The sequence below is a fragment of the Triplophysa dalaica genome, chromosome 6 (genome assembly GCF_015846415.1).
Source record: "Triplophysa dalaica isolate WHDGS20190420 chromosome 6, ASM1584641v1, whole genome shotgun sequence".
In the NCBI taxonomy this organism is placed as follows: domain Eukaryota; kingdom Metazoa; phylum Chordata; class Actinopteri; order Cypriniformes; family Nemacheilidae; genus Triplophysa; species Triplophysa dalaica.
The window spans coordinates 6,040,760-6,061,413 of NC_079547.1; the positions used below are offsets into that span (position 1 = coordinate 6,040,760).

Here is a 20,654-nt window from a genome sequence, read left to right on the forward strand (position 1 = left end):
GGAATAAATACGAAACACCATCTGTTTACCTATACAATTATTATAATATTCTTTTCAAATATAAAAATATACTTTTCCAAATCGTTTGCTAATGATGCTGTATTAATAAAAAAAATTGACGTGTTTGAGTGGAAATACAATGTGCGTTGAAAAGCACTTGTTAGAAGCCACACATTTTACGGCGAGTTTTGCTTCTGGCCAATCGTTGCTGTCCTTTTTCGTTTCGTCATCTTCAACACGCCCACAGTAATGGCGCTTCCAGACTGGACTGTGTATTTGCTTTGCGTTGCTTCGGTGTGTGGAGGTGTGTTCATTTGCCGTGTTATTAATTGTGCCCGAAAAACTCCATGGAAAAAAACTCGAATCGCTGAACTAATGGCTCGCACAGAGAAACCACTCTTCTGGATAGCGTAAGTGGCACATTTTTGTTGTTTTTATTAAATTCCTTTTTTGCTTTCATGTTTTGTTGCGGTTCAAACGAATAGTTTAACATTTGAATTGAAATGTGAACATATTTCTACTTTACATTTAGCACCTGCAACTGATTCACGTGTTTTGTCCCCATTAATGATGAAAAATACATCCCAGTTGTCACTTACATGAACATAAGTGCTCAGTATCTGTATCTTAACTGTGATTTCACTAATAAGATCCTATATAATGTTTGATATCTAACTAGTGAACTTGTTATACAAATTCTGCTTGTATTAAAGCTTTTACACCAAGTGTTACAATAATAAATTCATAGTCAACTTTTATTTTGATTAAGGATTGCTTTTAAAATGCACACAGGTACTCTCTTTATACACGGACCCAACTCGGGTATATGTTCCATAAGAGGCAGATAAGGAAAGCAAGAGAGCGATACCCCTCCGGCCATTCCAGAACTCAACCCACTACAATAAACGGTGAGCAGAAATACCTATTCTATCATACATTTCACCATTGATTTCCTGTACCTAATATAGGTTCTTGTATTCGACAGGTATCAAAATAATACCAGTACCTATCCTATCAGACAACTACAGCTATGTGGTCATTGACACGGCATCGAATCTGGCAGTTGTGGTGGACCCTGCCGACCCCCAGCCGGTTCAGGTTTGGTTTAAAGCAACCTTGCTGTGGTTTCGGAAATGGTTTAGCTGGATTCCTTGACTCGCAAAGTCAAATTGCCAAGCCACAAGTGGTCTAGTGGAAATGCTTCCCTTTCCACACTGGTTTACTTGACCGCCAAAGCTGGAGTCATTTTCATTTGGTTATTTTCATTGGAAATCAATCGTAATAATTAAAAAGATCTCCAATCCAGGGTCTTTAAGGCTCGAAAGTAGACATTAGTCATTGTGAGGTGTGTCGACTTGTTTTTCATCAATGGATGAGTAATATTGTGGTCAGTCAGTGTTAGGTTTTAGGGAGGTTTTGTCATAATCTAAATATTAAGTTACACAAAGCGATGCCTTATTTGACATCATCTCACAAACGTCTTATATTATGTGACATTTAACCACAGCTGTAGTATTATGGTGTGATTTTACACCCACACAGGCATGCCTAGAAGAAGAGGGAGTGACGTTGCAAGCTGTTCTCTGCACACACAAACACTGGTGAGGAAAAGAATCTGAAAATATTGCTCCTTGCCTTTTATCAGTTTTGTGAATGCAGAACTATGAATGGATTGGCTAAATGAGGTGTTTACTTGTTGTCTAAATAAGCAAATTGAATCCGAATGTATTTTCTTTATTTATTTTTTCCTAATAAGGGACCACAGTGGAGGGAACAGGGCTTTGAAGAGACGCTACAGTTCCTGCCGAGTGTATGGGAGTGCTATGGACAACATTCCAGGACTTACACAGTCAGTGCTTATATCTATATGTTATATGCTTTGAATTATAATAATGAAGTATAATAATTTTACCGAACGCTTGAAAGCATGCTTAATATGCAGCAGATCATTTAGATGTATGTTTTTTCTGGATTATTCAGTCCACTCTCAGACAAAGACACAATAGGTTTCGGCACTCAGCTCCAGTTCAGGGCCTTTTTCACTCCTGGGCACACAGTGGGTCACATGATCTACCTGCTTGATGGCCGGGCGATCGGTGGCCCCAGCAGCCTATTTTCAGGGGACCTGGTGTTCCTCTCCGGATGTGGTGAGTGTTTGCATTATTTGTAACCGGCACTTATCTTTAAAGTAGTGCAGATGTTTCCTTCTGTTTAAATTATTTGTAGTGTTATTGTAACCTGCTGAAAAAATTTGACAATTTGTGTACATCTGAGCACATCAAAGTATATCAAACAGGAATGTAGCATTCTTGAATCCCGCTAGTTCTATTCTAAGCTCTGACTCATTTCCATTGCCTTGTAGGGAGAATGTTTGAGGGTAATGCCTTAACAATGTTGTCATCTCTGGACACAGTGGGATCACTAAATGATAACACTCTGCTTTGGCCTGGTAAGAGAACGCAGTCCACACTTTTAGTACAAGGGTGTGAATTCTGAAAAGACTGTTTATGCAGGTCTTTATTTATGCAGGACACGAGTATGCAGAAGCTAATTTGTTGTTTGCTGCTGAGGTGGAGCCCAATAATGTGGTGCGGGAGCAGAAGTTACAGTGGGTGCTGCAACAGAGGGGGCAGAGATTTTGCACGGTAAGAAGGCCCAGTCTGCTGTGAAAAAATAGACATCAGTTGCATCTGTTGTGATATTTTTACAAGCTAATCTCGATTTAGAGTTTAAAAGTGAGCTGTCATACTGATAGTATATATCCTGTCTGTTAAAACTCTTGTGCTCTTGATGCGCAGTAAAAGGTTCAGTTTTCCCATCTCTTTATGCAGTGTCCATCCACTCTGGCAGAGGAGAAACAGTACAATCCTTTCCTACGAAGCCACGCCCAGGATCTCCACCGGGCTCTGGGCCTACAGCAGAAGCAAGATGAAGACTGGACTTCCTACCGCGCCCGTGTTTTCGAGGAGTTGCGCAGACGCAAGGACATTTATAAGGGCCGATAAGACTTTTGATCTACTGATATTAAAAAGTAGTAACCACTGTAACCATTCAAAGCTAAACATGTTGTAATCACTATATTTAAGTGCATCAGATCACTTTAAATTAAAAACACAAAAGTTAAATGTATAGCAAGAGTGTATAGTAAGGAAGACTTGGGCATTATTTTTTATACAAAAACATTTCAAAAGATTTGATAGACTGAAGTTGTCTGAAGTTTTACATTTCTATAGTTAAGTAGTGTTATCTTGTTGATCCCCTTTGGACAGCAAACCAGTATTTTATTATCTACATTAAGTGTAGGTGCCCTGTTGTTGAAGGATTCATTTCAGTTGGTATCACCATAGTTTAATAACTAATGCCATGATTAAACTATGGTTACTCTAGTGAAACTAAATTTATAGTAACCGTGGTTTTACAAAAGATGACTGTTTTGAAACCATAGTTAATTTCTGTGGGGATAAACCCTGAGTGTTGAAAATGTGCAGTGAATCCCACATTTGAACTACCAACTTTTGGAATACATATGGTACTACAAGCACTGATATTTATCATCGTTTTGTGATAATAAATCGTAATTCATCCATACTTGTCTGAAGTGCCTTAGAACACGCAGCATCATTTATTGTGTTTTGAATGAATTTTCTCCATTAAAATTCCAGAGCTTCAATTAAACAAAGCAACAAACAGGCAAGTGCCAAAAAAATAGCACTGGCAAAAAGAAATCCTTCTAAGATGGCGGCATCAGCATGCAATGCAGCTTTTTTTTTCCATTTTTGTTAAATGACCTGAATGCAAGGAGGGACACTTTTCCTTTGTATTGAACAACAGGTGGCTTTTAAGCATTAATCATTGCAAAGGCTCCATATCCTGTGGAAACATATACCAAACAAGTAATTTGATGTTTACGTTCCATCTTAAAAACATATTTTATACATACGTGGCCAAAAAATATTTCTAGTCCAAATTTAGTAGCCATTAGAAGCTGCAGAATGATGTCAGGAAATTTCGTTATTTTGTATGTTTTGAAGTCTAATATTGTATCTTTGTTATGAAGCATACTAGTTTATATACAACATTTAAACTACCTGTGAAAGCGAAAAAATTATGTTGATTTCATTGGGGCCTTTGGGGATAGTTCACCCAAAAATGAAAAATCTTGTCATGAATAACTCACTCTCTAGTTGTTCCTAACCTGTAAAAAGTTCTTGAACACAGAGAAAGATATTTGGGCGGAGCTTGCAACCCAACAGATCTTGGACCCCATTGACAACCATAGTAGGAAAAATATACGGGTATTCAAAAGTGCCCCAGAAATATTTGCTGTCCTACATTCGTCAAAATAACTTATTTTGTGGTGCATTAAAAAAAAAAGTGTATTAATTGTTCCTACTACAATTGTCACGGTCACCCATTAACTGTTTGGTAATAAGCATTCTTCCAAATATCTTTCTCTGTGTTCATCAAAACAATATATACAGATTTGGAACAACTCGAAGGTGAGTAAATACAAATATTTTGGGGTGAACTATCCCTTTAAGACTTTTGCGTGCACCGCGTCTAGTCGGTTTACGGCACATGACAGCATCGTTACCGTGGAAACCAAAGATGCTAATAAGTATGGGGCATAAAACAAAACATTCATAGAGCAGAAACATAATGGTTTTAAAGCTTTCATGCGGTTTCTGTCGTGTAAGATCAATTGTGCCGTTTTTAAACTTGGGAACGTATATCAACTGATTCCGTTGTTTTGCTGTTAAACAGTGTTAGGACGGTATACCGAAAAACAATATTATAGTCAACAGAAAAAGGTAACTAGTTCATACGACCTTAAACGACGAAATTATATGCTTTGAAGATATCGTTTATTCTGGACTTTCCGACACACATGGGGGACAGCGAAACAACTCCGATCGAAACAGAAGAGCCGAAAGCTTCAGTTAATGCTATTGAGTTTATTAAAAACATCTGTAAGTAATTTCACACATGAGTGACATTAAGCAAATTACTTTTCTAAATAAAACGATTTAAGTTTGCCCGAGTCCGAGATGCTATTTTAGGGTCGGGACCATCTTTTAATGGCGTCAAAGGGCACTGCTTTCAATAAAGCGTTATTTTCTTATATATGTGTCATTTGTTTAACTATTTTCTTTAATGATAACGTATTGCCAGCCGTATGTGAGTTTAGTGACATTTAATGTCTTTTATAAAAACATCTTTTTTATCATCTACAGTGGTGAATTGTTTTACCCTGAGGAAATACAATACCAATTCTAAGCTTCACTATAAAACCATTATGAACCAAAAGCTGTTTACCATCATTACCATTGCAAATTTCCCTATGTACTCTGTATATCTGGGCCTTATTCCAGAAGAGTTTAAAGGTGTGATGTATGATAAAAAGTGTGTTGCTAGCCTACATATGAAGAACTTATTTCCCAAATTAAACTCAGTTTAAAAAAATATGTTTTTTATTGTGCATTCCAACTAACATCAATCCAACTGCAATTGGTTTGTTTTGATTTGAGCCATAATAACTAAAAAAATTAAGCTAACTTACACAAAAAAACATGATATCATATAAAAATCGTTTTGAGTTATCTTAACTCTTCATATGTTTTCTAAGGTTTTTTGTTGTTTTTGAGCAGGAAAAGCAAGGGAAGGACAATATATGATTAGATATGATTATAATTAACTTGACTACTCTCACTGTCAGCACCCAGGGATGTGGAGAAATGTGTTTTTGCGGATTCACTGGTGACCGTGTCAGATTCGGGCAGAGAACTGGGAGATTTCTCTGTGAGTGTCAGTAGGGCGAGCTGCAATGAAGAGCTCTGCTTTCTCCTTCATGCCAGCAGTCATGGTGTGATTGATGAAGTCCCTTGCGGCACATCAATTGTGGGTGAGATGACCTCTCTTATTACATTCCACTTTACTATTTATTTAATAATGTACGATGCAGATGTTGTTTCAGACGTTTTTTTTTCTGTTGACAGCTTATATATCTGAAAGGCTTGAGATATTGGAAGAAAATCAACATGAATATGTAAAGGTATGTTTTTCTTGTAAAAAAAAAAGTACAATTCATTACATTTGCCAATAGGCCCAATAGGCATATTTAATATGCTTTTACCCTTATTTAAGTGTAAAATAAAATGTAATATCACAGTTTGTTAATGTTTCAGCTGGAACATAAGATGCTGGATAGGAAGGTACATATGGTTAGACAAGATGATCAGCTTATGGTAAACAGGACTATATCAGAGAAGGAGGTAAGTTTCATTCCAATCATTTTGAGTAATTCTGTGCAAAAGATGTAATAGATTTTTTTGTCAATTTAAAATAGAGATTGTGATCCACACCTGCTAAAACTGCCTTTTAACCATTAATGATTAATGCATGATCTAAATGAATTTATTACATTAAAAACTCTATTCTTGTTTATACTATGTCAATATATCTTGTCACGTTTGAAAGTTTGTCTCAATAATGCAATATCGCCTTTCCTTTAACTGAATCTATAGGGAGTGAAGACGCAAACCCACACATTTCCATTGAGCTCTTTAACAGGCCTTGTATCCGAGGCTTCCAACTTCCTGATCCTGCGCATACTTTCTCTGCAGAAGATTGTTCCAGAAAACATGACATTTCTATCATTTGATGCAGATTCGGTGATATCGAAGTCAACCTATGTAAGTCCTTTGAGCTTGCCTGTATTTCAAGAAAGTCCTGTATTTCGTTCCCCCACCATATGAGTGTGTTTTTGTAATATTTGCCAGGCTTCAATGTCGTTTTAACAGTGATAAACTTTGTTTGATTCAGAGAGCACTCGGGTGGAAGAAACAGAAGATTTGTGAAGAACTGGTCAACACATTTGGAATAGAAAGAACTGTGTTTTCTGCAAAAGACACCTCTTCAACTTGGCATTGCTTCTTTCTGCCTGAGGGGTAGGACACCCTTATCTTAAAGAAATACTGCAGGTTTCATTTTTAAGTCTAACTTGTATTAAATTCAAAACATTCCTTAAATATCATGAAACGTTGGTGTAGTATTTTCTTTAGAATGTTGTACTATATCTGAATATAACGGTTTCTGCAATAAGATTAAATAACAATAGTTTATGATTTCATGGTGACTCTGACTTTTCCTAAAACATGAACTTTTCATATAGGCATCTAGTAAGCAGAGTACAATTGGGTTCACCCGCAATGATGAAGCTACTGCATTTGCCTCTCTTGCTAGATGGAGGTTTGAAGACTTTATCATTATGCAGTCTGCTCCTCTGTGATCATAAGTTTTTCTTATACATCTAAACAATATGTATGTAAATGAGATTTGCTTTTTCAGTGGACAAAAAACAGATTCCTGTGTTTGAGAAGAAGCCACTCATTTGGGAAGAAGACATGGAACTTTACTCAAAGTTTCTTGACAGAAAGGTGTGTGTGTCTATTCATATACACTGATCACATAAATATTTTACACATTAAAAATCACAACCAAAAACATTGTGTTTTCACATCTACATGTTATACCTACAACATTTGTACACTATGCAATATATAGCGCTTCCTTTGGCTTTTATTTCCAAAACAGGAGGAACTCAAAGCAGATTACACCTCCCACATCAGACAGCACCCGGAACTAAAAGCTTTAATGGCGGATTTCCTCCAATTCCTGCTGTTGAGGAAACCATCAGATGTCTTCTCATTTGCTCGTGACTTCTTTGCACCCTTTGCTTCTCAAAGTCCCCCAGGAAATCCCTGTAAAGAGTCACCAAACCCAACATTTCCAGAAGTGCTGGATAACAAACCCTAACCACAACGTTTTTGTACCAGAGATTTTAAATAAAGTTTTTCCCCCTTGCAGCCTTTCCAGTAAAGTTTTATTTAAGTAGTAAGTATTTGGTGAATACATGTCGTTGCATTAGGATGATTAGATAATTAGATACATTGCGAGTTTTGGTCGGAAGACCAATACAGAAATGTTTTAAGCGTTAACATAATAAATCAACCTAAACTAACGCGTGCGCTGCTACCCAGAATTATGGGGAATGTAGTTTGGTTGCTCATGCCTGTCATATTAAGATTAGTCAGAGAAACTGGTGAAAGCTAGCTTTTTTCCATTGTTTATTAACATTAATCTAACTGCGTACAATCTACAATATATTGTCAAATTACAAACCTTCCAACAAGGCAACATAAGGAAATCCCAAGTTTTCCTAGTACAATATATAATACGCGATGGCTTTCACATGCACTCAACTCCTTAAAGAAATCATAAGCCCAAAGTTCTGCGCATTATGGTCATGAACAAACTACTATAAAACTGTTTTTATTCATTTTCAGTTCAAAGTGTTTTTTAAACTAGAGGTATTTATTACACAACGTGGGCAATCCCACGGTGACAAACAACATACGCACCAATCACAATGGTCACGTCACTTCCTGGTTCAAACTGGAACTGCTGTTTAGGCTGAAATCGAAAGTAATCGAGTAGTAGATGCCGAGGTAGAATGTTGTCCCGGACTTGCTTGTCTTATTTACGTGAACTTTACGTTTTTCTGCGTTGATTTCTGTTGGCTGGTGTACATTTATAAAGGTAAGATGAGTTTTAGAAATTTTAGTTGAATGTTGGCGGTACAAAAGTAACTTAGGTGTGATCGCATCTGCATTGTAACTATAGCTATCGATCTGCTCAGTGTTTAAGTGTTCTTGCGTATCATTTTAAAGCAGTGACAGTAATGTACACTTGTGTAGTGACAAACTATGTATAATTTGATTTAAACTTTGCTATATTCTTATCTAACTAAGTATTTTATATACCGTTTTAATAACCTCATTGGAAGTTTGGCTAAACGAAACGTCATATATTGATGGGGGGAAAACAAAGTAACATGTCTGTACTTGTTTATAATAGACCATTTCTGGGTTCCCAATTACGATATTTTGAACAACATTTAAAAATCAAAATTCCAAGTACAGATTCAAGTTTAAAATATGGACAACTAATAAAGTTGTCACAACATAAAAAAGGGAATCAAGCTGAGACCTAAAAACAAAACATTAAAACATATTAGGCTTGTTCGAGTTGATTCATACTGACACCGACTGGCGAGATCAGGCGGTTGCAGGTGGGGGAGTAAAAACACGGCCGTCAGAAAAAACGTGCACAAGACAGTATTTCCACCCAATTCTAAACTACTAGAGTTTTTTTAAAGGTTTATTACACCCAAATACTACTTAATTCTTACAAATAAATCTTATTGCTAACAGCTTAATGTTGAGTAATTACTGTGACTAGGTAGCATAATAATATCAACATATCAACTAAAATAAACAATAAATTATGGTAAAGCTTTCTCAGTCACTAGATTAACCACATTTCAAGTACAGAGTAAAGACACAGGATGACCCTGGGTAGATTAAAATTGTGTATATTTGATAAAATAACAAATTGAACACACAATTTTTTTTACATGAACCACATTCATGCACCACTTCATTAAGGACCATCGTCACTAAATTCACCAACTTGGTTGATGACGTTTTCATGACAGAGAAGTGAATGAAATATAATGGATTTCACATTTCCTTATGACAACTGTTAATTTTAAAGTAGGCTATAACTATCAAGATATGAAGCAAATAGAGCCATGATGAAGTTGTACTCTTTACATATATCCTAAACGACTGAAATATGTTAAAAAATGTAAATATGATTGCGCAGTTCTCCCATTCGGGAGACATACAATAATAAACAATTTTTTTCATCTGACAAAGTTTATGTGTTCATTCATATTTAATTATCCTTAAAATCTTTATTTCTTTAAGGTATCTTCTTATTTTTTAGCTCAACATGAATACTCTGAAGCTTCTTGAGATTGATGAGGACCTGACAAGTAAGGAAGTGGCCGAGCTAAAGTTTCTGTGCACAGACTCTGATCTGCTTCAGAAAAAACGCCTGGAGAGAGTTAGTGATGCCAAAGATCTCTTTTTACGACTGGAGGAGCAGGGACTCCTCGAAGATGGACTGCTCATCCCTGAGCTTCTGATCACAATTGGACGCTTTGACCTGCTTTTCATCCTGAATACGTCTAGAGAGGAGGTGGAGAGGCATCTGCAGACAAGAGACACAAGCAAGGGGGTCTCACCATACAGGTATGAAGAATGTAAAATCTAGGTTGTTTAGCAATCTTTCAAAGAAGATCTCTTATTATGTTACAGGTTTTAAAGTAGATCTTTATTTACTATACATACAGAAGTAAATTCTCAAGGGCTGTATCGTCTGTTAAATAGGTATTTTGGGAAATGCTACAGTGTTCAATGTTCTTTATCTTACATTTTTGTCTCTCTGCTCATCACAGAAAGATGCTTTATAAATTGTCTGAAGACATGACTGACGAAAACCTCAGTGTAGTGAGATTCCTTCTCTCTGAGGAGATTCCCAAATCAAAACTAGCAACATCTTCTGTAAGTGTAAAAAATGTAAAAGAATACATGACCTATTGAATAGGTCTGTGTAACTGTGTAACTCTATGTGGTTATGATTATACAGTCATTACTAGACATTTTGATTGAGATGGAAAAGCAGCAGATGCTTGGAGAAGACAATCTAGATAAGCTGCAAGGAATTCTTGAAAAGTGTGACAAACAACTGGCCAACGTGATACAAGATTTCAAAATGCACAAAAGACAAGGTACAAATAAAAATACCGTTTTCAATGATCATGTACATCTTAATGAGTTTGATATGTTTCTTAAATTATAAAAAAAATGCATATGTTTTTGTCCAATAGGGAACAGACCTCCTCTACAGGAAGTTTCTAACCATCAGCTCTCCAGACCCCACTATCCTGAAGTAAGTCTTGCTAATGTAAGAGGGAAGTGTGACCATGGTCAGTAATGTTACAGTAAAATTCAGATGTGTGTTTTTTAATTACATTAAGCAACCTTTTAATTTAGGTTTTAGATTTGTTTAATCAGGTCACCAAAACTGATGATGCTCTGCAAGGCCTGAACAGCAACGATCTTTAGTTCAGGAACATATGTTTTTAGGTTCAAATAGGTCCAGAATATCACATTATTCATATGTATGAGGGATCAGTATGTGCTTTAATGCCTTTTATTTGATTTTAACACAGCCTATAGAGAAAGATTTACCTGCATGTAAGTTATACTCTCCTCTTTTGTTTCAAAGTATTGCTTACCAAATGAACATTCTTGTTTTTACAGAAATAAGTTCTCAGAAAAGTTCTAGAAATTATGTGCATCTCTCTTTTTTGCTTTTAGCGAGGAGAGACTCTTCCATAAATCTTTTTACTGATGCACAGCCTCCAGAACAATTTGAAGATGTAAAGACAGATTACATTTAATTTGTTATATATGTGTGTGAGTTTGTATGTATGTATAAGATATTTCTTGAATAGAACTCTTTGCCGGATTGAGGCATATGGCTCAAATTTTGAAACCATTATTTTGTTTTGCATTCATAAAGAAAGAATACTATTCCATTAGCCATCAGCCTGTAGGATACTGTCTCATCGTCAATAACTACAACTTTGGAAAAGCTGAAAAATTCAAAAACCGTAAAGGCACCGAAATGGACAGAGGTATTTTATACAATTCTGTAACTTTACATATGACAATTGTATTTCTTACAGAACTAAACTTAAAAAAAAACATATATTTTTGTTTTAGAGGCGCTTATACGAGTGTTTCAGAAAATGAAATTTGAGGTCAAGGTGCACAACGATTTGAATGCTTCAGACATGCTCAATGTGGCCGAGGAGTTTGCCAACATGGATCACACGCAAATGGACGTTTTTGTCTGCTGCGTACTCTCCCACGGAGAGAAAGGTGCAGTGTTGGGCGTAGATGGCAAACAGATTGAGATCCGTGAACTCACACTGCCCTTTGCTAGATGCAACTCCTTGGCCAGCAAGCCCAAGCTGTTTTTTATTCAGGCCTGCCAAGGTAATTTGGGCCATGAGCCTGTGTGGATGACAGATGGACCGGACAGTACAGAAGAAGGAAGATATGAAGAGGATGCTCGTATGGAACTGCCATTCAGTCTTCCTAAAGAAGCTGATTTTCTAATTGGAATGGCCACGGTAGAGCATTATCAGTCCTTCCGGCACACCACAGATGGGTCTATCTATATCCAGGAGCTCTGTAGACAGCTGGAGAATCACTGCCCCAAGTGAGTTGATAAAGGGACGTTGCCAGTTGGAGTTGTTTGCGTTGCAGTGGCGCAATCTTTCTGCAATACAAAGTCTATGATCTTTTAATGTTCCACTTTCAAAGTCAAGTTGCAAAGTCAATGTCTGAATAATTTAATAACCAGCATATTTTGTGTACCATTTATTTGATACTACTGGGTGTTGATTGCCTATTACTGTTAGTCACTCTTATTAAGAACCATTCCGGCATTCTGGTAAAAAGGTAGAACACGTATTAATGTAAAGTCTGGTTTTCTTGCAGAAAAGAGGACATCTTGTCTATTATGACAAAGGTGAATCATGAAGTCAGCAGCAAGATGTTACAAGGCAAAAAGCAGATGCCCGAACCTCGATATACCCTCAGAAAGAAACTCGTCCTTCCTATGGACTGAAGCTTCTGACCGGTTTTGTGTCGGGAAAAGATCTGTTACCCAGTCTTAGTTTGATACAGCTTACAGAAAGACCCAAGTGCTTCCTTTATATGGATTTATTATCACTGAATTATGAGGTTAAGGTCATTTCTCAAAGTGATGAAATTAGTTTGTATGTACCGTAACATTGAAGTAAGTTTGTATACTAATAAGGCTTGTATGAAGAGAAAGTAATTATAAAACATCTATATTTCATACTAGACATGGGTTAATTAGTTAGTTAGTCACTAAATGCTGTCACAAGAGGTTTAAATTATTTGAAAGGACATGTAAATGCAGCTTTCTGACATTAATGTACAGTAGTTATAAAGTAAACCATTGACGTGGAGACCAGATGAATCAATAAATTAGGGCTGTCAAGCATCCAATATTAAAAGATTGTGTTTACATATTATATGTGTGTGAAATGTGCATATTCATTTTGAATTTATAAACACATATACATATATATATTTAGGAAATGTGTATATTTATTTTTACTAGTAATTTAAATAATTCATAAATGTTTATTCATTCTTACATACATATTTAGAAAGTATATATAAATATGTGTATGTTTTTATAAAAACAAAAATTGTATGCACATACATATTATGTAAACACAAACTTTTATTTGGGATGCGATTAATCACAATTAATCTTTTGACAGCCCTACAATAAATGAAACATCATTCCGTTTTATTTCTTAATTTTTCCCCTAAAGTCAATGTGTATTACTTGTTTCCATTTCTTTTAAATCTGTAATCTGAAGGTTTTTACAGACTTTTCAGTTTTGTCCTTTTCATATATGTCTCTTCTGTTTAGGAACAGTGACATATTCTACATTTTTACTCATTACCATATTGTGATTGAGCTGGCTAAACACATTTTGTATGTGCATAGGAATTTTCTTCTTTTATATAAAGATGATTTTTTTCTTTCAAGATCACCTTGGACTTTTTGTTGGATGTTTACCTGCTAAAAACCTGTTTTTATGTGATATCGGTGTTTTTGGTCTGGTTACAGTCCTCTCTTTTTATAGAAAATCTACGGTAAACCTTTAAAATCAAAAACAAAGTATACAAAATAGATTTTAGTCACATCTTTTTTCTTCACATCCTGCGTACTGTATTGCATACATATTGTTTGCCTATTTTATGTTTTGATTCTCTACTATTGAGACTACTTACTTTCGAAACTTGCCAAATGCCATTAAAATTGTACATCTTATAATTCCACTTCGCTTATGGCCCTACAATTGCATTTATGGTTTTTCTAGGTGTTATGTGCAGAAGCAACACTTCTGCTGCTGTTATTTTGAGTCTGGTTTTGGGACTGTGAAAAGGAATCCAAAACTGTAAAGGTCAAGGGAAATGAATCCGCCATCTAAAAAAAAATGTTACAATATGTTACTGGTTTAAGCAGCGGCGTGATGTTTGATTGTCCATTCTTAAGATTTTCAATTTTCTTTGGTAGGCATTTGAAGATAAGTACTTACAGTGTACCAGTGTACACCACTTTTTGAGGAAAGTGTTGGTGCTTACACTTGTCGGGAGAGATAACTTTTAGAATGTGACTGCTTTTTTAAAGTAAATTTGGAAGAAAAAATAATTTCACAGTATTACAATGTAATACATGGTTAGGGTCTGTTTAAAGTGGCAATCAGTGTTGGGTGTAACTAGTTACTAAGTAATTAGTTACTGTAATTTAATTACTTTTCCCTTGCAAAAGTAAAGTAAGGGATTACTCATATGTCTTCTGTAATTTAAATACAGTTACTTTTGATGTAATTAAACTAAATACTTTGTTAAATATATGCATGTGCAATAGCGTAATTGACTTCAAAATTCAAAGTCTTACTTTAAAATCTGTGCTTTAATGTATAATTCTCACATTTGTAATACTTTGCTCGGTTAATAATATTATTTGAATGAATTCAATAAGCCGTTTCATGTATATTCTTGAATAACTTAACTAATCAAGGTTGATGTAGGATATAGAAAGTAATTAGTAATGAGTGACTAAATACTTTTTGGACAGAGTAATTTGGACAGTAATCTAATTGCACTATTGAATATGTAATGAGTAACTAGTAATAAATTACTTTTTCAGAGTAACTTACCCAACACTGGTGGCAATGGTTATCATTCCAATAAAGTAAGAGTTTGTGTATTATATAAGCCTGGTAAGCACTTTAAAAAATAAATGTTCACACTATTACAACTTGACACTAGACAATTTGTGATTTGACTGTATTGTTATGCCTAAATTACCTGCAATTCATTATGTAAATTGATTTCTTTATTTTAGCAAAATCGATCATAAATCAACGTTTTCCAACAATTACAAATTATTTTCTGTCCATGAATAAGTAACAGGAGGCGTATTTTTACTTCACATAGTTGGTAGAACCAAAGTCATTTGAGAAATGTAAAGTTTTTGTGCGTTTTATTCTGAATACCCAGTCTCCCAAAATGGCGGACACGATGACGTATGCAGCAATCTTTGGTCTATGTATACCTCCTGAACACATATATAATCTCAATCAAATTTTTAATTATTCTTTAAATACAGAGTATTAAAATAAAGAAATTTATTTCTTGTTTTAATCTTTCACATTTGTCAAATCATTTTCGATATAACTTACAGTAACCTACTGACATTATTTTTACACACGACAAACATTACAAAACATACAATTGTTCCTACCTGTAATCAATACAGATGAAGGTTTATTAATGTAGAAAAAGCGCTTAAATAAAGCACATAAATACAGGACTCCTCTCCTCAAAAACTCGAAAACAAACAGGCCAACGGACGCTTTGTGGCTCCATCGACATAGTAACTGGGCACTTGAAGTTCCATTATTACGTCACGAGTCTATCTGATCTTAAGTCAAACATAACGCGTCTTACTTTGCTCATTCTGCAACTTTCTCGTTTACGGTTATTGACTAAAGTTAACTTGCAATTAAGATGGGTCAGAATATTTGTCGATGCGTTAAAGCTGATCGCGGGGACGATTGTAGGAGCGTGTACGGAGAGCTCCAAAGTACCCCTACAGGATCGACCGTGAATTCGCGAGATTGTTTACCTCCACCAGTTGGATCAACTGATGGAGACGGATCTGCTAGAAGAGATGGAGTTAAGAAAGGGAGATTTTGGAAGTGGATGAAAGGGCGAAAAAAAGGTCAGAATGCTAATGAAGTAGCCGTTGTACCCGCTGACAACATTGCCGAAGGTAAACAAAATGACGCCATGTATGTTTGTGTAAACGTTTAGGGTCAAAACCCTTCCAAATATATTTAACCTGTAATATTTTAGTATAAACTCATCAAAACTATTAAATTACACATGAGTTTTGTTGTGCCTAGCCAAGTTTGACCATAAATAATAATCATTACTCTAAATATGTTGTGTTCTTACATTATCTTTCATTTTAAATGCATTACAATTAAAGATCTGCCAGGCATTGTTATTGAATAATTTTGTTACATGATGTCTGACAGGTAGTCCTAACTTCTTGGTTAAAAGGTAGAAGTTACATGTTCCTCTGAGTGAAATTTATGTAAAAGTTGCACCTTATAACTCAACTGTACATTTTTTATCAATAGGTTTGCCCAGTTATGTGAGTTTTCAGTATTTCATTAATATTATTTGATCTAATTGATCTTGGGTTTGATATCTTCTACAGGTGATATTTCAGAACGGCAGGTCAGTGTCGAGGTCTGCGTAGATCAGGAAACGCATGTCAGTGAACCTGATGGGGATGGAAGCGGTAAGAGAGATGAAGTGAAAAAGAAGAAGAAGAGGTTTTGGAAGTGGAAAAAAGGCCGGAAAGCACATCAAAGTGCAACAGAAGTAGCTGTTGTCTCCTCTGACAACATTACCAAAGGTAAATAACATCACGTTATGAGTGTATGTAAAAGTTAAGGGTCAGATCACTTAGAAGTATATTTTCCTACAAATATATTTTAGAATAAACTCATCAAAACTATGAAATAACAGAAATGTAATTGTCATGTTTTGACTAACCAAATTCCACAACAAAGAATGAAAGTAATTATTTGATAAAATTATCTCATGTTTGATACCTTTCCCCTCTACAGATGAGATTTCAGTACAGCAGGTCAATGTAGGGGTCCTACCATCTCTAGACTGCTCTGTGTCCAACTCCAGTGAGGGGAGCTTCCACACACCGGCACTTTCTCTGGCTGACTTGCTTGTCAACGATCGTCAATCTCCAGTCCGCTCTGTGTCTGACTCGAGCGAGGACAACTTCTACACACCAGCCCTTTCTCTGGCTGACTTGCTTGTCGGCATCCCCCAGTCCCTGGTGCGGCCCGTGTCCGACCCGAGTGTTGACAGCATCCAGATTCCGTTTCAGTCAGGGTCCAATTTAAGTGATGTCTCCCAACCTTCAGTCAGTTCGAGGATGTTGTTCGAGTTTGATGACCAGTGTGTTCTGGACGCTAAGAGTGAGTTTACAACCGTAATCCCAACATGACACACACACTTTTCATAGAGTATGGGCACAACTGTGCCACTGTTTTAATATCTTCTTTTGGACACTGTCCTTCCTATCCTGATATAAAAAATGTACTGATGAACAGTGTACTGAGCCTCTGATATTTGTTCCTGTTCAGACATAAAAAATCTTTATTTAACACTTGGATGGATTTACTTTTACATTTATGGAGACATGTAAAAAATTCTTGGTAATTTGAACAAGAATATATATATTATTGCACAGCAATAAAAATCATATTCTTAACATGCACTGTATTTTTTCTCAAATAAAATATTAATTATAGTCCTGCAAACTTTCAATCTTTTAACAGATGTAGAAGTAAACTTCTTCCAGTATAAAATCGGTGAAATGTTGGGGGAAGGAGGTTATGGAGCTGTTTATGAAGGGACCCGTGTGAAAGATGGCTTGAAGGTTTGATTTTTACTTCTTTCTGGTTTGTGCTTATCTTTTTAATATCTTAATTTATCCTTTGCAATCCCTCTTTTATGTATCTTATGTTTTACTTTTTTTCTATCGTTTAAAATATTTTATATCTCTTTTCAGCAGTAATGCTTGGAGTGATATGAATTCATTTTCAGTCTTTCATACTCAAATCCCTGTTTATTTTTTTTGTCGATTAGGTGGCAGTGAAATATGTCAAAAAGTCTGTGGACACGGATTATATCAGGATTGTAAGTAGGCTGTGCTTATTGTTTGAAAAACATTTTCTGTTGTTTTATTGACATTTATAGTCATTGACATCACTTTGTGAAAATTCTTCATTTCTTCAAGCCCTGTCATCCTGAACCTCTTCCACGGGAGATCGCTCTTCTGATCCTCGCGACTACCGGAACCCCAGTTCCTGAAATCATCCAACTTCTGGACTGGGAGGACAAATCTGACCACTATGTCATGATCCAAGAGTGTCCTTCTCCATGCCTGGATTTGCATTCCTTTGTTTGTAGCAAAGGAGGCAAAGTCAGAGAGGCTTTGGCACAGATTATCATATGGCAGGCAACCATAGCTGCATCTGTATGCTGCGAACGTGGCGTTTTCCACCGGGATATAAAACTGAATAATTTACTAATTAACACAGACACGCTAGATGTAAAGCTCATCGACTTTGGGTGTGGAGATCTTTGGAAGAAATCGAAATACAAGATATTCCAAGGTATGTACTACCCCTTAAGACATGTCTGAAGGCCACACGTACAGCTTTATGAACAGCCCTTGACTTTAAGATTCGATCCTGTGGTAATGCAGAGATAGAATTCAGATGAAATATGTTTTCTCCAGGCACAGTGGAGTACTGCTGCCCTGAATTCTACGAGAAGTTCGAGTACCACGCAGAGCCAGCGACAGTGTGGTCACTTGGGGTGACGTTGTTTGCGATGTTGTGCGGGTTCTTTCCTGGCTTCCAGACCCTGGACAAGATTAAACAGAATCGATGGTCTAGAAGTGGCTTGTCCAAAGGTGAGATCTTCATCATGCCAACTGTAATTCCAAATTGCACATAGCAGGAAAAACAAAAACTGAGCCAAGCAGTTTGATGAAAGATTTAGTGAATAACATGATCCGTCAGACCAGATATAGATTAAAAACCCTATCTAATAAAATTTACAGTTTCAGATAATAACAATCTCTTCCATCTTTCTACACAGAATGCTGCAACTTGATCCAGTCATGTCTGCAGGAGGATCCAAACCGACGCATTCGTCTGAAAGATATTCTTCTCCACGAATGGTTTGAGGTACTGAGCCAGCTAAGATTTATTTGAAACTTATTTTATCTGTTTGGTGTGGTTAGATTATATATTAATTTATACTTTATCTGTGGTGCCGGATGTATATGAGTATTTATATGTATAGCTGAAACACATAAAAAAGACATAGAAATATGTATTACTCTATTGTGGAGTTAAACAGTTTTTCACCAATTCTCTGTTCAGGATTTTTTAGTGCGGTACTAATACGGGGGATTGATGAAGCATTGGAGCATCCGAGCATGCATGGCCCCTCCCCTATCACTAGAGGGACTGGAATCAGATGTCTGCTCAATCACAAGCTCAGGGTTGTAAGCTCTCACGCACACGCTTTCAAGCTCTCTCACGCTCTCTTACACTCTCACTCTTCCCAACTGAATGAATGTCACGCCAAATAACGGCGGAGAGTAACATGAATGGAAGGAAGATCACTGCGTGTGATTGCGACGTGCTTCAGTGAATTATGTTTAATTAACAAATTTCGAGACGAGCACGAGCAGATAATCCACCCATGCATCTGACTCCGACGATTCCTTGCAGCTCCCTCCTCCGGGGGATCGAGCTCAGGAAGAAGTGGATGTCTGAATGTCAGCCATGCTTTCCCGGGCCACCGGGAGCATTGGGTTGCATTGCACCACACTGCATCTTCCAGTGCTCGTGGCCGAATACATGGTGCCCCGGGGTTGAGCGCGGCTCCAAGCCGCAGCCGTCCCCAGTGCCATGTTTCCCGGAACTGCATGAGGAACTCAGTAAGACCTGGAAACACTGCCTTTTTCAGTGCGTGCACGTCAAACTAGTTCTGTCACCCTTCCGTTCCTCGATGGTGGGGCAGCTAGAGGATACGTTAATGTCCCCCAGGTGGAACGTGCCGTCTCGGTGCACCGCAGACGACTGCCACCTGGGGGGTCGAACTATACTCCTGTCCAAAGCATGTAGGTTTTTGGTATCTCTGATGTCGAGAGCTTACACTGCTGAGGGCCAAGCTGCCCCCTCTCTCCACGCTATGGCCATTCTACAGGTCCTTTGCAGCATCGGGGGTGACTTACTGGCATCTGACTTCGACAATTCCTTGCAGCTCCCTCCTCCGGGGAATCGAGCTCAGGAAGAAGGGGATGTCGGAATGTCATCCATGCTTTCCCGGGCCGGCGCGAGCATTGGGTTGCAGTACACTACACTGCCTCTCCCAGTGCTCGCAGCCGAATACATGGTGCCTCGGGGTTGACCGCGGCTCCAAGCCGCAGCCGCCCCCAGTGCCGTGTTTCCCGGAAGTGAATGAGGAACTCCGTAAGACCTCTAAACGCACCCTTTTTCAGCGTGTGCATCTCAAACTAGTTTGTGCGCCCTTCCGTTCCTCGATGGTGGGGCAGCTAGAGGAAACGTCGATGTCCCCCAGGTGGAATGTCCCGTCTCGGTGCACGGCAGACAGCTGCCACCTGGGGGGTCGAACTATACTCCTGTCCAAAGCATGTAGGTTTTCGGTATCTCTGATGTCGAGAGCTTACACTGCTGAGGGCCAAGCTGCCCCCTCTCTCCACGCTATGGCCATTCTACAGGTCCTTTTCAGCATCGGGGGGTGACTTACTGGCATCTGACTCCGACGATTCCTTGGAGCTCCCTCCTCCGGGGGATCGAGCTCAGGAAGAAGTGGATGTCGGAATGTCATCCATGCTTTCCCGGGCCGGCGCGAGCATTGGGTTGCAGTACACCACACTGCCACTCCAGTGCTCGCGGCCAAACACATGGTGCCTCGGGGTTG

The 20,654-nt window shown here is 37.5% G+C and overlaps 4 protein-coding genes across 10 annotated transcripts; all 4 read left to right on the forward strand.

Moving 5' to 3' along the window:
- Window positions 1–249: 249 nt before the first annotated feature.
- pnkd (PNKD metallo-beta-lactamase domain containing) lies at window positions 250–3,584 on the forward strand. The gene is made up of 9 exons (XM_056750446.1): window positions 250–410; window positions 793–908; window positions 986–1,098; window positions 1,543–1,601; window positions 1,757–1,849; window positions 1,981–2,147; window positions 2,363–2,449; window positions 2,530–2,645; window positions 2,832–3,584. Exons 1-9 carry the CDS (start codon window positions 250–252, stop codon window positions 3,003–3,005), a joined length of 1,086 nt encoding a protein of 361 aa, XP_056606424.1. The 3' UTR covers window positions 3,006–3,584.
- Window positions 3,585–4,527: 943 nt separating this feature from the next.
- catip (ciliogenesis associated TTC17 interacting protein) lies at window positions 4,528–7,870 on the forward strand. Of its 3 annotated transcripts, none has more exons than XM_056750888.1 (9): window positions 4,528–4,618; window positions 5,717–5,902; window positions 5,997–6,052; window positions 6,186–6,272; window positions 6,525–6,692; window positions 6,823–6,947; window positions 7,172–7,248; window positions 7,348–7,436; window positions 7,594–7,870. In XM_056750888.1, the coding sequence occupies exons 1-9, from the start codon at window positions 4,579–4,581 to the stop codon at window positions 7,813–7,815; spliced, it is 1,050 nt and encodes a 349-aa protein (XP_056606866.1). In that variant the 5' UTR covers window positions 4,528–4,578; the 3' UTR covers window positions 7,816–7,870. The 3 variants fall into 3 exon arrangements, with proteins under 3 accessions (XP_056606866.1, XP_056606865.1, XP_056606867.1); XM_056750887.1 differs by lacking the exon at window positions 4,528–4,618 and adding an exon at window positions 4,625–4,970; XM_056750889.1 differs by lacking the exon at window positions 4,528–4,618 and adding an exon at window positions 4,625–4,970 and having other exon boundaries at window positions 6,624–6,692.
- Window positions 7,871–8,467: 597 nt separating this feature from the next.
- On the forward strand, window positions 8,468–13,865 carry casp8 (caspase 8, apoptosis-related cysteine peptidase). 4 transcript variants are annotated; one of them, XM_056750126.1, is made up of 10 exons: window positions 8,468–8,598; window positions 9,831–10,157; window positions 10,364–10,469; window positions 10,555–10,696; window positions 10,796–10,857; window positions 11,141–11,165; window positions 11,289–11,350; window positions 11,494–11,608; window positions 11,697–12,198; window positions 12,480–13,865. In XM_056750126.1, the coding sequence occupies exons 2-10, from the start codon at window positions 9,856–9,858 to the stop codon at window positions 12,607–12,609; spliced, it is 1,446 nt and encodes a 481-aa protein (XP_056606104.1). In that variant the 5' UTR covers window positions 8,468–8,598; window positions 9,831–9,855; the 3' UTR covers window positions 12,610–13,865. The 4 variants fall into 4 exon arrangements, with proteins under 4 accessions (XP_056606104.1, XP_056606102.1, XP_056606105.1 ...); XM_056750124.1 differs by having other exon boundaries at window positions 11,141–11,350; XM_056750125.1 differs by having other exon boundaries at window positions 8,473–8,598; window positions 9,850–10,157; window positions 11,141–11,350.
- Window positions 13,866–15,580: 1,715 nt separating this feature from the next.
- Window positions 15,581–20,129, forward strand: LOC130424456 (serine/threonine-protein kinase pim-2-like). 2 transcript variants are annotated; one of them, XM_056750122.1, is made up of 9 exons: window positions 15,581–15,867; window positions 16,321–16,521; window positions 16,736–17,104; window positions 17,468–17,568; window positions 17,778–17,828; window positions 17,929–18,307; window positions 18,433–18,609; window positions 18,798–18,886; window positions 19,085–20,129. In XM_056750122.1, exons 1-9 carry the CDS (start codon window positions 15,603–15,605, stop codon window positions 19,103–19,105), a joined length of 1,653 nt encoding a protein of 550 aa, XP_056606100.1. In that variant the 5' UTR covers window positions 15,581–15,602; the 3' UTR covers window positions 19,106–20,129. The 2 variants fall into 2 exon arrangements, with proteins under 2 accessions (XP_056606100.1, XP_056606101.1); XM_056750123.1 differs by having other exon boundaries at window positions 15,581–15,816.
- Window positions 20,130–20,654: the final 525 nt, after the last annotated feature.

Coding starts and splice junctions, on each gene's coding strand:
- pnkd (XM_056750446.1), top strand. CDS start 250: ATGGCGCTTCCAGACTGGACTGTGTATTTGCTTTGCGTTGCTTCGGTG. Junction 411..792: donor AAACCACTCTTCTGGATAGC/GTAAGTGGCACA, acceptor AAATGCACACAG/GTACTCTCTTTATACACGGA. Junction 1,602..1,756: donor CTCTGCACACACAAACACTG/GTGAGGAAAAGA, acceptor TTTCCTAATAAG/GGACCACAGTGGAGGGAACA.
- catip (XM_056750887.1), top strand. CDS start 4,889: ATGGGGGACAGCGAAACAACTCCGATCGAAACAGAAGAGCCGAAAGCT. Junction 6,273..6,524: donor GGACTATATCAGAGAAGGAG/GTAAGTTTCATT, acceptor CTGAATCTATAG/GGAGTGAAGACGCAAACCCA. Junction 7,249..7,347: donor GCCTCTCTTGCTAGATGGAG/GTTTGAAGACTT, acceptor TTGCTTTTTCAG/TGGACAAAAAACAGATTCCT.
- casp8 (XM_056750124.1), top strand. CDS start 9,856: ATGAATACTCTGAAGCTTCTTGAGATTGATGAGGACCTGACAAGTAAG. Junction 10,158..10,363: donor AAGGGGGTCTCACCATACAG/GTATGAAGAATG, acceptor TGCTCATCACAG/AAAGATGCTTTATAAATTGT. Junction 11,351..11,493: donor CTCCAGAACAATTTGAAGAT/GTAAAGACAGAT, acceptor GCATTCATAAAG/AAAGAATACTATTCCATTAG.
- LOC130424456 (XM_056750122.1), top strand. CDS start 15,603: ATGGGTCAGAATATTTGTCGATGCGTTAAAGCTGATCGCGGGGACGAT. Junction 15,868..16,320: donor CGCTGACAACATTGCCGAAG/GTAAACAAAATG, acceptor TATCTTCTACAG/GTGATATTTCAGAACGGCAG. Junction 18,610..18,797: donor TAGAAGTGGCTTGTCCAAAG/GTGAGATCTTCA, acceptor CTTTCTACACAG/AATGCTGCAACTTGATCCAG.